The following is a 14,733-nucleotide window of genomic DNA, read 5'->3' on the forward strand; positions in this document are numbered from 1 at the left end:
ACTCAAAATTGTTCTGACCAAACCAGATGTGAAATGATACCTTTCCTTATCATAGCCTCCATTTATATGCATGTAATATTACCTGCATGGCTGGAAATGGTCAATCCTCCCCCACCCCAATGTTTATTTTTCCTTGCCCTCTTGCCCCCATTTTGTTTTCCTTAGAATAGCCATCAGCAAAAAAAGAGAAGAAAATTGCAGATTCTTTCAAGGAACCTTCTGGGGCAGCCGCATGGCACAGACAACATGGAACAATTCCTACATTTTTTCCTACACGCCCAGAATTGATTGGACATGGCAATTTTTTCACAGCCAAACAGGATACAGAACAAATTGAAGCCAGAAGGTTGTGATGGAAAGGGTTGTTACAAAACAGTTTCTCATTGGTTGGTCAAAGATGAGAAATGATGAGTTGAAGAGATAAGTGAGGAGAGGAAATTAGGATAAGGCACATGGCAATCGAAAATTTAGGGAAGTATAAGGTACAGTAGTCCCCCTCCTCAATGAAAACAAAACCAAACCAAAATGTACCATAATTGTTACAATCAACTTCCACAAAACCACTAAACTGTAGCTTCAGCATTTTTAAAACCAGGCCATAAACAACCAGAAATTACTTGATGATACTACAAATTGGCCACAAAATATGCTTAGGGCAGTCCCTTTAGGTGTACCTGGTTTACAATGGAGGGAAGGGAAGGGGACAGGTAATCACAATGTGCCAGCTGACACTAAGCAACTTTAACGTTCAAACCTCCTTTCTCATTTTATCAAATTTCCCACGAAAAGTGATTTACAAGAAATTGAGGTCCTTCATTTATCAGGGAAAAATATTTAAAACATTGGTGGAAAAATAAAGACATTTATGAAAGGCATTTACATGGTATTCAAACATCCCAAACTGTTATCTTAATGGCTCTGAAAGGCTGATCAGCCACCTAATTTTAACCCCAGCATATGGGAAATCCACAGAGCCAGAGAAAGGAATGACAAGATAAAAAAGATGACACGAGTACCTGAAATACTTTCTCATCCATAACTGCATACAGCCCCTATTTTGGGGACCAACCCTCGCCTTCCAAACAAGCAGACACTATTTGAAAAATGGCCAGGCAAAATGGGAGAAATCTACAGACCTATCACAGCTAAATGCTAGCTTGACTCTCCTGCGCTGGGTGTTTTCCTTTGGCCTGGATATATAATCCCCACACACTTGTGAGATCAAAATAAATACCTAGCACCAAGACACTGTTGATTTTCTTCAAAGAAACATCTAACACCTGCTCATGGCTCCAGTGGTCTGTGACCCTACGGTCCGACCCACCCACCAATCATGACAGTGAGAAAATACAAGAAGATAAGGAGGTAACCTCTGGGTTAGATATTGTTGTGTAGCATAATATATGTTTCCTAGATGGTACATGGACCATATGCTTTGAACAAATAAGCTGCAATTTATCGAGACAAAATGACAGTGTAAGAGAGTAACTTATTTGTAGCCTTGCGCTGAGAGCAGGTACACACAAAATGGAGTTGCTTACTTCTAAGTGTTTGTGGTCCCTGCGAGTAGCCTACGAGTATCCGAGGTCCCTGTTTGGCAGGGTGACACCTGAACTTCTTCTTCTGCTGCATGTTGCATGCTGCACACGGCGTGGGAAAATACAGGCACATCTGGGAGCCCCCCTGCACCTTCCAACACCACATCGTGCCCACTTCACAACCACTCTCCCAAATCCTCCTCAAGATCCCAAGAAAACTGGAGGTAATCCGTCTGCCTGGCACACATGTGGGCTCCAACCTTGGTGACACGCATGACCTGCTCCGCTCTCAAACCCTCCTTTCTCTGGTGCCTAATACAACCCAAGGACTGCTACCATCTCTTTCATGCCCCACTCTGCCTTCCAACTGTAGAGACGTCTGGTAAGTTTCAAGTCTTCCTCCCCAAACACTGTTTCCCTGTGTAGAATGTCCAGGCTATTGTCAGTACTGTTTCCCTTTTCTTCAGGCAGCCAACAAATCCTCTAGTCGGGTGAAAGAACTCCCTTGGGCTGAACCACTCTTATAGGAGGGGGGTTCAAGCACCATCGCATGCCAAAGCTTCTGTCTGAAGTTTACAGTAAGCAAGAAACCATTTTACTCTTTCAAAGAGAAGGAGGCCAAGGTTTTCTGACAACATATAAAGCATCCTTTGGTTGCATAGGGCATGACACAGTTTCTTGTTTTGGGAGATACCAGTATTTCCCATGGGATAACAACTTGTTGCTAGACCAGTGCTAGTGGTGGGCCAACATATGGGGCATTGCAGGGTCAGCAGGAATTAAACTGGTCTGAGCAACTCTACCAGGCCGGAGTATTTCACCACCTTTGCTGACCACTAGAACAAGTTTAAACAAATAATCACGATTAAGACCAAATAAATAACACCTGACACCTGAAAAAAAGAGATTACCTCCTTCTCGTGTCTTTCTGAGTGTATATACAAAGTGTGTAAACACACCAACAGAAGTCACTTCAAGACTCACCAACAAATTACCTTGTATACAAAAACAAACACAAAGTGATCGCTTCCCTGGCATGGTACTGACCAACCTGAACTATCCCTGTTTATTTACAGGATTTGGAAGCCACTTTCAAATAACTGATCCCGGCTAGAATTTCTGCTTGCTTGGAGCAAAAGTGTCACATGTTAATCCTTACAGTACAACATTTGCTGAATGATTCTTGAAGTTTAATGGAACTAGCATAATGGATTCTATCTAAATTCTAATTCTCTGACCTTATCGCAACCTGGTATGTCTCATCAACAGGTGAATTACTTGTGCCCCCCCCCCCCCCACATGCTGCCAAGAAGTTATAAAATAAACCTTACAGGCTTCTTCAGGTTCCCTTGATGATTTGGAAGCTCTTTTCCCCATTCTAGTGTGTCTAGTGAGCCCATGCAAGTAAGCCTACCCAGGAAGCTTATACAGTACTCCCATCAAAGGACACACTCATTTTCTACTTATATCTATGTACACATGTACCTCGTTGTCCTGTCATCCCTATTTCGTGACACAACAAAAATTATACTCCTTCAATTTGTACAGCATATGTGTGATGGTGCAATCTTTAGTCAATGACCTTCAATTCGGAAATCCACCATTGTCAATAACCTGAATGAATACAATCTCTAGGGATTGAGGACAACAACAGTGAACTTAGTATGCAGGTGTATGCAAAGCAATTTACAAAACACCTACACATTGCAGAATACACCTGTGTCACGTACAGTGTTTTCACCATCAAAGCTTCAAAATGGTATCAATGGTAAATCTTCAAATCATGGTGTACGACGAGATTGTGACATATTAAACACACCCTGACATGACAGCTGAACAAGTGCAAAGCATGGCCCCATTGCCGATTCAGTTTGCAAAGGAAGGAAATGTTCCAGGTAATTGCAGCAACTGAAACTACCCTGCCACACTCTGCACTGTAGGAATTTTTCAAGAGGTAAAAGCCAGTTCAATCGGAGTATAGGATTTCATCTTTTAGAACAAAAGAGGAGATATCATTTCGAGGAGGGGGACAGGTCTTGCCACACCTCTCCCATGAAGAATACTGTGTGTATTGTCACGGGTGCTGCACTTGCAAATTTGGAATCCACTTTATCCGGTGCTTGACATAATGTTGATCACCCAATGAAATGTTTTGTTCCTGGGAATGAATTGTTGTCTTTTTTGCTCATTGTATAGTTGTTACCTTCTTTATTTGCTGTCCATTGCTAATTTTTGTGGACTATTTTGTGGCTATGAAGCACCAGAAAGCTTGTGTGTATTTTATCTTATCTTTTGCTAATGTAGTTTAGCAGGATGTTGCAAAGAATCTGTTCTGGTCTTGGCAGTGCCAATATTTGTGTAGCTTCTATTGATGGTCCGAGCGGGTCACAACAAGGTCGGAGGTTTTTGACTAGGAGGGGTCTAACTCTAACTTCTAAGGTGTCCCCATAGGTTTCCACTTGGCCTGATCTGATGAGAGATCAAATGCAGGGATCTTCAAACAATTCAGATTACAATTAGGAAGCAAAGTCTCAGGGGACTGAACTGGCTACTGACACTACACAAAGGAAACATTAAAGGAAAAACTGTTAACCGTTAATTTTTGGACATGGCGCAGTTTATGACTGCGATGTTGAAGAGATTGTGACATAATGGACTTTAAAACAACACTCGAAAGTTCATGTTTGTCAGTTTAGAACCAATGGTAACTGCTTTTTTGTATAAATCCAAAGTATGTGACTTTTACGCAAAGCTTTTCATTGTGGTAGTCAGTCCATGGTACTGTAATTCCTGATTTTTTCAATGTACTGTTATGTTCACGGTTTTCACTGTGAGGACTGAAACGTGAACTTATCATTACTGATAACAAATAAATCACAGACTTGTTTAATGCGCTCTTGCCGCGACAGTGAACATTAAGTTCCAAGAACAAGTTAAATTTTCTCAGACCGTGAAAGTTTGGTACCGAGAAGACAAAGTGAATTACAGTAACTAAGTCTAAGCGAAGGGGAAACAGAAGTAAGTGCGGTCTCCCACGGTATGCCATGGCGAATACTGTCAGCGCACTAAGTTCTGACAGACGGGCCCCTCTGTCGCTATCATGGTAAATGGTTCGACTAAGTGGTCCTTCTGTTAAGAACGTTACATACACCTGTAGCGTACAGATATCTACTTCGTGAAACAAAAGTTTGCGCCTTTTTCTTTATCTCAAGTGCGAAGCGTGTCTAGTTAGCAAGCAAGAAAGGAGCACAAAGAGGGTGGGAAAATTTCCCAAGTCTTTGTGTCTTGTCTGCTACTTGTTGGAGGTCGCCTTCCTATTTTCAGCTTTCTCATAACAGAGTTTGGTTTTTGTCCCTCACAGTTTATCCGATTGGCATGAGACACTACAGCTGGATTTCACCACCAACACTGCATGGCAACACACTGCCTCCTGCGGTCAGGTTACCTGTGTGGGTACTTATGGCTTGTAGGACTGGGAAAGTCACCACATGAACTTGGACAAATAAACAAGCCTTCTGATGTGCCCATGCTTGGGATGTCTTACCAAAGATAACATGGCCATTTGGAACAGGATCACCTTATAGGGGAACTTAAACTTGAAGTACAAAAGAGTTTAACTGTTGATTGAAGGAATGGGGGGGGGGGGGGTCGGCGTTTGGCTTTCCCTGTATGAACTTATTTCCTTCACTACTAACATTCTACTTCAATGGCTTATCATTTTCTAGGAGCAAGTGCCTAGCAACTAAAAATCTCAGTTCAAATGCTTAAGATTCCAAGCAAGAATGTGGTCAACTTGAAGTATACACATTTAAAATACTTCTTAGATCGGTGCTATGACACCAAACAAATATAAAGGCATGATTTTTTTCAACATTAGTATGGCAAGTAAGCACAACTGATCTACTTTTCTCCTGCGTCAGCATATGGGCCTTGTCAGCTAACAAATACACAGCCAAGAAATTGACCGAACATCCATTAAATCAGATTTTTCATCTCGAAGTAGGTCAAAGATTGAGATGATCCAAATGATTGTGTTGGGCTGATGCAAAACTAAGTCAGCACATTGATACCAAGACAGGAAACACTGTCTAAAAATAGTCATGTCTGGTTGAAAATAGATATTAGCTGGTCACAACAGGTTAATACAGAAAATATCTGTTACTGGGGTTCACTTTCCTTCCATTGTGATGACCAATCAGGTGCTTGACTGATCATGTGATTACACTGTCCAATCAGCATCAAACATAACTGTTGCTACCATGTATTCTGAGGTACTAGTATCACAGAATGGACCAAAAATTCATATACGATTTGGAAGGGTGTTATGTTCTGACATATTTGTCATGCGTTTTCAGAGTGTTGACAAGAGGCTTGGACTTGTTCCATGTTTTGGACAACAGCCAACAACTTTCTTTACCACCTGCAATTCTCACTTCTACAGCAAAGCTAACTAAAATACTGTGGTAACTTTTCTTCATTTCTAAAAACATAAAAGGCTGTTACCAATACACAAAACAATGTAATAACAATGTAAAATACTTGAGGGGCAGGGCACTGTTACTTCTTAATTTTTGAGGAGAAAGCAATTTTTTCATGTAGAAAGAGTTGAAATCTATTTCTGTCAAGTGACTTTACTCAACTGCATATTTACACTGGGACATTTCTATCATAACTCATTAATTCACCTGGTTGAAAATTCACATTTGTCCCTGGAAAAATTTTGAAATCTAGATCCTCAGAAATGCGATTTCCTTTTTGAGGGGCAAATTTTGCTGGTAGACTCAGATGGGTGCAATCAATATCTTTACATGCCCACTTTTGTACATCACAGAGGACGGAATGGACAAAATTTTTGTCCGTCTGCAGCGTCAAAATTTCGTCAAAGGACAGACGCTACCTAGAACCCTGGTTAAAGCCAAAGAGTGTGGTACAACAAAGGTCCAAACATTTCCCTTTCTCAGGAAGAAGTAGCCATGAGGAGACAATAGCCTGCGCTTTATCAGTGACAGTTTACACCATCTCAGCTGACGGTGAACAGTCACCTTTCACCACTCCCATCCCTCATACAGGACACTCTCCTTCCCAGGGTAGCCTGGTACACCATGTCTGTCAACAACAAGGTGCGCCCTCTTTGAAGTTCTTCCATGTCTTTGCATGAATCTTTTTGGTCAACAAAGTGCACACACTTTAGTGTAGGAGATGTATCAGGTTACAAAGTTCCTGTAAAACAGGAAGATCAGAGAGAAAATTTCTACTAGTGTTTTGAACTATCAATATTTGGTTATAGAAACAATTTTCATACACAACATTCCTCCATGCATGTATGTTTAGTAGTATCACTGTATATCACATTTGGAGGAGTTTGAAACTTTTCGTTCACGCTTGCTTGAGCAACATGGAACAGGAAAGTGTGTTTATTTACCCGGGCTAATTACACACATCAAGTCTATTATGCTGGGGTTGCTTTTGTCACAAATGACTGAGTAAAATGCTGATAACAAGATGATTTTCAACTTCAGTCTTCCAGTTATATCCAAGGCACGCAGCATATATAAATCTTTGTAAGATATCTATACACCCACCCATACAATTACCCGATAATTAAGACTAATGTACCATAATTAAAAGGTGGAAGTAACTGTGTAGATGATTGAGGGACTAATAGGACTTGTCTCTGACTGAACAAAAAATCCCATCCTTCAAAATGAAGCCCAGACATGAGACCTCACACACAGACAGGACACTCCAGGTAGCCGAGTTATGAGCTGTCTCGGAGTACCCCGAAATTACACAGGTGCATGCAGACATGGACTATAGCCAAACCATGACATAAATGCTCCAGTAGTGCATTTAATACTGCCAGAACAGGGCAATGGCACGGAAGACCTGGCACCGTGCCCCCCTCCCCCAATTTTCCGCCACAAAAAGACACACAAGGCTGTTATCTTCATGTGTTCCTCATAAAGGTAAGAACCTGTAACTCTAACACCTCTGGAGACCGACATAATTTACTGTCTCAATCCTCTGTGCTGACCAGGTTCTGGAAGACATTAAGGTTAGAGGCAGTGCAGCAGCCTGACAACAACTTCTCACATTCTTACCTCCCTGACTCACAGCCAAAATAATCAATATGAGACAGGACAAAAAACATCTGTGGTGACTCGCAACATTTCAATATGGGCCGGAGGGAACACAACTTAGTTATCTTTGAAGATAAGGGAGAGAGAAATGCTTACTTCAGGATAATACTATTGCCTAGAATTGTAGCATTATGTCAACATGTTGATAAACTGAGACTTACCTTCAAGTTTGGAAGCCATCACTGCTAAGGAAGTGTCACACCAAATATCTTAATCTTAGCAGCTTTCACATGTTGTGGCAGTTTACCATTTCAAAGTCAGTTCCGAAGACTTTGCAGATAATTACACAACATGCATGATAAAGCAAAACAAAAGAAGATTCCTGGTTACAACGATTTCTGCGCTAGCTTGCGCTAGCATGATGCAAAGCCGCAAGACCACTCTGGCGGCTGAGGTTGTTTTCTGGGCAGTCTGCGGCTTCTAACAGAGATACGCCTACTAGTAACTCTGGGGTTACCTCTTTCGTGACAATGTCTGAAACTTCTAATTGTGTAAGCGCTGTTTGAGTGTGGTTTGAATTAGTCTAAATGAAACCCTGAATTAACTGTAAAGGTTGAGTCCAATTGAAAGCAGCAAATGTTCAGTACAAATTACTATTTCTTTGCCAACTAGGGAGTGCAAGGTACAGGTTATGCATGTATTCATGGCACATACCATCATCGTGATGTCTGTCCCTTCTTCGGTGACGGTCTGAAACAAGATAGCGACAGTTAAGTACAACATATCATAATGAACTCCATGCTACAATAGGGAGAACATCTTGTATTCATTCACATCATTATCATCCTTTCACCCTTTGTATTTTGGCATGGTGCCCTACATTCATTCTTGATGATCAAAACCCATCAATTTGAAATTTGTCTTTTTCAGTTGAAATGCATTTTGATACAAACTTACTTTTCCACAATGCTACCAGCTTCAAACCTCCATGGCAATGTCTATGGTACAAATATCAGGGTTGGACAAGTTTTCTAAAATTGACTTGTCCTATCGGGCAAGTACTTAAAAAATTTACTTGCCCGAACCAACTTTTCACTTGCCCGAAATCTAAATGACATTTTTCTATGTATATTCATGGCCTTCAATGGAATTTTTGTTATTGGCTCTATTTTCTGTGTTAATTAATGCTTGATGTCATGACTTTGAAAAGTAGCAAGTTACATCAAAATCTCACTCAATGGAGAAAAGCTAACTTGTCCGATCGGGCAAGTGGGGAAGGACATGCACTTGCCCGATTGGCATTTTCACTTGACTGGGACTATAGGGCTAGTAGACTTGTTTATCCCTGAATATGAATGAAGTCCTTGACATGCTTTAGTTTAGAGATCTTGTAGTACTGACTTTGTTTCACTTGCCTGCAGTTCTTCTACTAACCACAAGGAGGCCTCATTGTACTAACACAGCTAAGCAGCTGTTGGTGCAGTGAGGCCCCCTTGTGGTTGTTAATGACTAAACAACCACAGCTAGCTTTGTTGACCATTGATTCAGGTTGCTCTAAAACTATGTTACATTACTGGTACTTGTTTCAAAGTTGTTAGCAAAAACAACAGAAAGAGAATCTACTAACCCAACGTACCTCTTCTATGTGAGAGGACTGATTCGGATTCTGTGTCTCTGTCTAGGTTGTCCCGGCTTTCTGCTGCATTTGCACTGTGGAGACAAAAAGTAATTAATTGGAAAGGCCTATAATGTCATGAAATCAAATTCATTGGCAGCAACCTTCCAAATACAATGATTAATGATCTACTATTATTACATCCCATTTAAATCAACATAGCTACCACCAATGTTTATGCAGTGAGAAAAGTTACTAAAAAGGGTACTTGTTCTTATTCTTCCTTTTCAGAATGTAATTTTCTACCATTTAAAGGCACCAACTGTGAGAGCAACATTGCTTCATGAAGTTTTGTCAATTGTATGTAAATTCACATACTGGAAGGAAGGTGGCCTGGAGTCCCCGATGCCCCCTGTCCTCTCTAAGGCTGGCGGCAGGTCTGTCTGCGGGTCTGTACATTGTGACGATGTGTCGGAAAGGGTCCCTTCAGCTGGAACCAACTGTACAGAAACACAAAGAACAAGACAAATCAGAGATGGCAAACTTCACCCCATTACACACTATCTTGGCCAACATAGGCCAGAGACACATACCCATACACGCATGTGCATGCACACAAACACAAGTAATGTTATATACAAAAATACCAAAAACAACACTTCATTCCTATAACTACAAAAAGCCATACTTAAAATGTACAAGCATAGACTACTTTATATCATTTATATTATAAAATTGACCATTTACAGTGTCACACAAAAAATTGCAATTCCCTGTGGTGTGGGAATGGGCAACTGACAACTATCTATTTCCTTGGATTGGTATACTGATTACCGTAGTATTACTATTAGTATCATATGATGCAATTCTTAGTCATCATTTTCTTATTAACCTCTGTCAGTCTAGGGGTGACATTGGGCATCCAATTTGTCCTGGTTACCAGGGGAGTTTGAGTGATAACTGTTAACACATCTTTTAGTCTTGTTTTGGAAAAGTTAAGATGGACCATATGATTGGGAATGGTATTGAGTTTCCACAGTTAGACATAACTAAATTCTTGTATGTTTTTCTTATAGAATATGGAATTTCTTTATCTCCAAATCATACTTGGTGGGGCTTTTCCATGACATGACATTCCTAGGTACATCATCTATCATGAGTCTGGAGACCTCATATCTCCACGAAATATTCTGGATAACTATAAAATGGAAAACAGTCGTATAATGGAAAACACTGTAAATATTGACAAAATTGGCATAAATTGTGCTTTATTAGTAATATTACGTCCATCTCTGTCAAAGATAAGTGCATACTAAATATCATAGAAATCTACTGTTCTTTTGATTGTTCTTTTGATTTTTATTATTGGCAGATTTTGACAAAACTGCCCATGCAGTTTCAGAGGAAGCTAATAGGGGGCCCTAACAATAAGTAACATACACCACTTCTTCCTTACATCACAAAATATCTGCCACCCAAAAATCAAGACTATAGCATGTCCAGGTCAAAAGGTACAAAAAACAGAAGTTTTGCTGCATTACCAAGGTCACATACTGGGGGGCCAAAATCGAACTTGACCTTCATCTTCCCAACACTTACCTACATACCAAATATCATCATAATCCATCCTGAGGTTCTTGAGTTGCTGACTACAAAAATCCAGAACCACAGAAAGACACACAGACACACCAAACTACATTTTCATGTTTAATGAAGATAACAATACAAAGTTAAAACAAAACACAACAAAAAGCCTAAGCTCTTCACTATATGCATTCATAAGAAATACCGAGGTAACCATTCAATGCAAAAATGATGTGGAATTTACATATATACAAATTATTGAGAATCAGATATTTGCATAATCCATGTATTAACAAGAATTCAGCTCAACAATATACCAAACAAGTAAATCATCCTGCAATGGTTATATTTTTGTGATAAACTTATCAATTTTGAGGACAGTATTTTTATTCTTTCATCTTTGATTTACCAAAAAGAGAACCAAAGAATAAACCAAAACTCTCAGCTAGACTTCACCACTGCTTTCAATTAGGTAAATGTTAGAGAAAGAAGAACTTCAAAGGAACATCCTTCCAGAGAGGTAGGTAGGGTAGGGTAGGCTTTGTAAAGAACATCTGGACAGCACATACCTACGTATATATATGGCATACTTATCCCCTATCTATGGGTGGCATACCTATCTGGTTAATGACTAACAGACAACCTCATATAGGCACATAATCATATCTCCACTTGGAAAAAAACAAAACAAGAGGGAAAACAGATTTTTCTTAGGTTGCGTATCTGTTACATGTATACTGACAGCCATAACACTAAAGGTTGACACTAAATTTACCATGTAAATGAGGACATCTATTTTTAACCCATTTCACCCATCTTGACACTACCAAAACATTCCTGCTGTGAAAGGTCGTGAAGGGGTCAAATAGCATGACTTCTTTCAAATTTAAGGTGTAAGGACATCTTTACCCAAGGGGCTCAGAGATCAAACATCTTAGCACAGTATGTGAGACAGATTCTTTTATCATTACCAAGAAATAGGTCTATCATGCATCAAGTTATAAATTATCAGGTGTTACACTGCAGTCAACATTGTGAAGCAGATTGGATCTGTCATATCACAGAATGTTTTCTGTTCAGAATGAATTTTCTCTTCATAAATGACTTGTCAACATTATCTTTTTCCAATGTGATGTAACGCTAGTTTGCCTTTATGCACGGGGTAACATATATCCGTTGTTTTCAACATCATCGTATTTAGGGCTATCATGCGGACGAAATGTGAGTTCAAACTGCTATATTTTGAAATAATTACAATCTGAAATAACCGTCCATCAACTTGATATCCCTAAATGTGCAGTTTTGAAAAACAACCAATATAGGTTACCCCACAGATAAAGGTGAACTAGCATTAACAGCCAGTAATTGGTTGATAACATTTTTTTAAAGCACCAATCTACAAAGTGGCTTTGAAAAACAGTAAGGGTATGTTTCTAAATATATGACTGTACTGGAAGGAAAAAAACCTGCTGTGTGTACTGTATAGGACCTTGGCATAGTACAGGGGATCATACATTCCAGTCCTACTGGACCATGGACCATGCACTTATATTCTTAGGAATAACCCACTGACAGGGACTACACTCTACAGCAATACCTTGAAAGACTTACATCTAGCAAGTCTAAAATCATTACAGCTAGTTAATCAAAAGAATACCCAGTTCCCATCAGTTACCTTCCTTACCAACACAGCTATAACAAAGATATTGAGACTAATGTATTGCTTTTACTCTTCCATTGCATCATACCCCCCTCCCACTCTGATCCTTGCTCTAGAATCCATGCTCTGATCTATGCATAAGCTCTTCCAAAACTTTTGTCATTAGAAAGGCTTACACATCTATTGAAGGCTCCTTACATCTTAGGATTTATAAGCAATAGCTGTCGGTTTCTATCACTGCAAGACAAAGACAGACTGTTTAAAACCAAGTATGTATACAAGCCAAATACTAAGAGCAAATATCCCACGTAGATCTCTGTTGGTATTTTAGATCTAAAGTGTAAAAACATGTCGTCTGATCGACAGTTAGGCATGGGGAAATGCCTGAAGTTGACAGAAAGGCTCAAACTTGTGATGTCTGAATGTATTAGGACACGTTTGAATAGGTCAAATCACCTCAGAAGTTTTAACTTCTCGTACTGTGGGGCAGAATCATTTGTCTGTGTTATCGACTATTGTTTTTTTAACCCCATTGGAAATACTTTTGTTGTTTTGTTATTTACAATTTGTTGTGTAACACTCTATGTCTCAATAATACAAAAATACATGTCAATAGTACTATAATGCAAGTGAAAACCTATTCCAGAGGAATTCTATGAAGCTAATTTTGCTTGGAGATATCATTTACTTTGAAATCAGTTTACACAAAAAGACAAATGCAGAAATGTGAATATAACATCATACTACTTTGTATGTACTGAACATAGGAACCTGTGGGGATGACCCTAATGCATCCATATGTAAATATTGCTGTATGATGTTTAAATGCAAATATGGCGCATGTAAATACTGCTGAAATCATAATAACAACATATATTATAAGTAGTATTATGTAAATATCATATATAATCAAGGTTGAGAAAACAACATCTGTCAGAGGGTGAAAATCATACCCCCTAAACAATTCAGTTGTAAGTTTCACAAGCCAAATAAAACTAAGATCGATCATCATACTGCCCTTGTACATCTATACAAATTTATTACAATGAGCCTTCATTACAAAACTGAGATAAAACTGTCAACAATACTGGAGGTTTACAGCTGCTTGTGACAAATGTGGAGTTTTCCAAACGAGGGGCACAGAAACCAATATCTCACATGACAAGCATGCACAACACAGATTATGCCATTGGAAGTCGACTATGCTAACATCACCCAAATATGGAATTGAGAAATGATCCCAGGATTTATATGTTGGTCTGTTCTGAGCACCAGGAACCTTGTTTAGACCCTGCCTCCATCATGAAGATTGTATGCTTGCTACAAACATTGAAATAAATAGGAGAAAAAACTATTTCTTTTCAAAATTTCATGTTGAAAAATACTTGCCGTGGTGATGTGTTATACATGTACCAAAGTTTGCTTGTACCAGTTCATTACTACAGATACAGTATACATATATTAAATGTATCTATAAATGTTCATATACATACATATCAAGATCACGTCTTTGTCTGTTAAAGACAACCAGAGAAACAGACAGACAATAACGGTAAATCAAAAAAATAACCGGAATCAACCATTGATTTGAGGGAGTTGGAAGGGCAATGTTTCAGCAAAATATTTTCCCGCCTAGCTGTGATGTGTATCCCTGCTTTACCAACATGGAAATAGAGGCGTCAGCAAACATGTAGACACATCAGCTTCCTTGTAAGAAAAGCTAACACTAGTACTGGTAGTACAAAGGAAACATAACAGGCATCTTTTGTTACAAATGAAGTTGCAACACCAACATCAGCATGCAGGTATGTGACTAAACCATGACTCATAACCAGCAGCAGCTAGCCATGGACTATATTTGGGCCTACAGAATTACAAATTTCTACTGAGTCTTTTTTCTTCAAATTTCAAATTATATAAATGTCTATTTTGCGCCATGTTTATCTGTATTCATTGTAAGCTATAAGAGCAGCTTTCAAATGATATATGCCCTACATTGCAAGACTCTTCATAAGCTAATAATATAATATGCACCATTTTCTTAGGTCATCTGGAGTAAAAACAATAAATCTAATCAAAATGAAGGTTTACAATGTGTTGGTGATGGTCCTGACATCACAATTATCTTAATTGTGCATACTGGAGTCAACATGCTTTCTGTTACTAACAATGATAGCTGTAATTTCATAAGTTGTCAGATATTTCACCTGCAGTTTCAAAAACGTTTCGCAACAAGTTACATACACAAGACTTCTC

General features: G+C 39.1%; 1 protein-coding gene across 13 annotated transcripts in view; it reads right to left on the bottom strand.

Moving 5' to 3' along the window:
* LOC118429980 (segment polarity protein dishevelled homolog DVL-3-like) overlaps positions 1-14,733 on the bottom strand; it is a 47,568-nt gene that overhangs the window by 28,314 nt on the left and 4,521 nt on the right. For 8 of the 13 annotated variants that reach the window (XM_035840632.1, XM_035840631.1, XM_035840629.1 and 5 more), the window contains exons 3-5: positions 9,612-9,733; positions 9,246-9,328; positions 8,333-8,368 (exon numbers count right to left, since the gene is read on the bottom strand). In XM_035840632.1, coding sequence (XP_035696525.1) covers positions 8,333-8,368; positions 9,246-9,328; positions 9,612-9,733 — 241 coding nt within the window. Of the gene's footprint in view, positions 1-1,541; positions 2,008-8,332; positions 8,369-9,245; positions 9,329-9,611; positions 9,734-14,733 lie in introns of those variants that run through there. The other 5 variants (XM_035840633.1, XM_035840630.1, XM_035840635.1 and 2 more) reach the window with 2 other exon arrangements.

Source organism: Branchiostoma floridae, chromosome 14 (assembly GCF_000003815.2).
Source record: "Branchiostoma floridae strain S238N-H82 chromosome 14, Bfl_VNyyK, whole genome shotgun sequence".
NCBI classification, from domain to species: Eukaryota; Metazoa; Chordata; class Leptocardii; order Amphioxiformes; family Branchiostomatidae; genus Branchiostoma; species Branchiostoma floridae.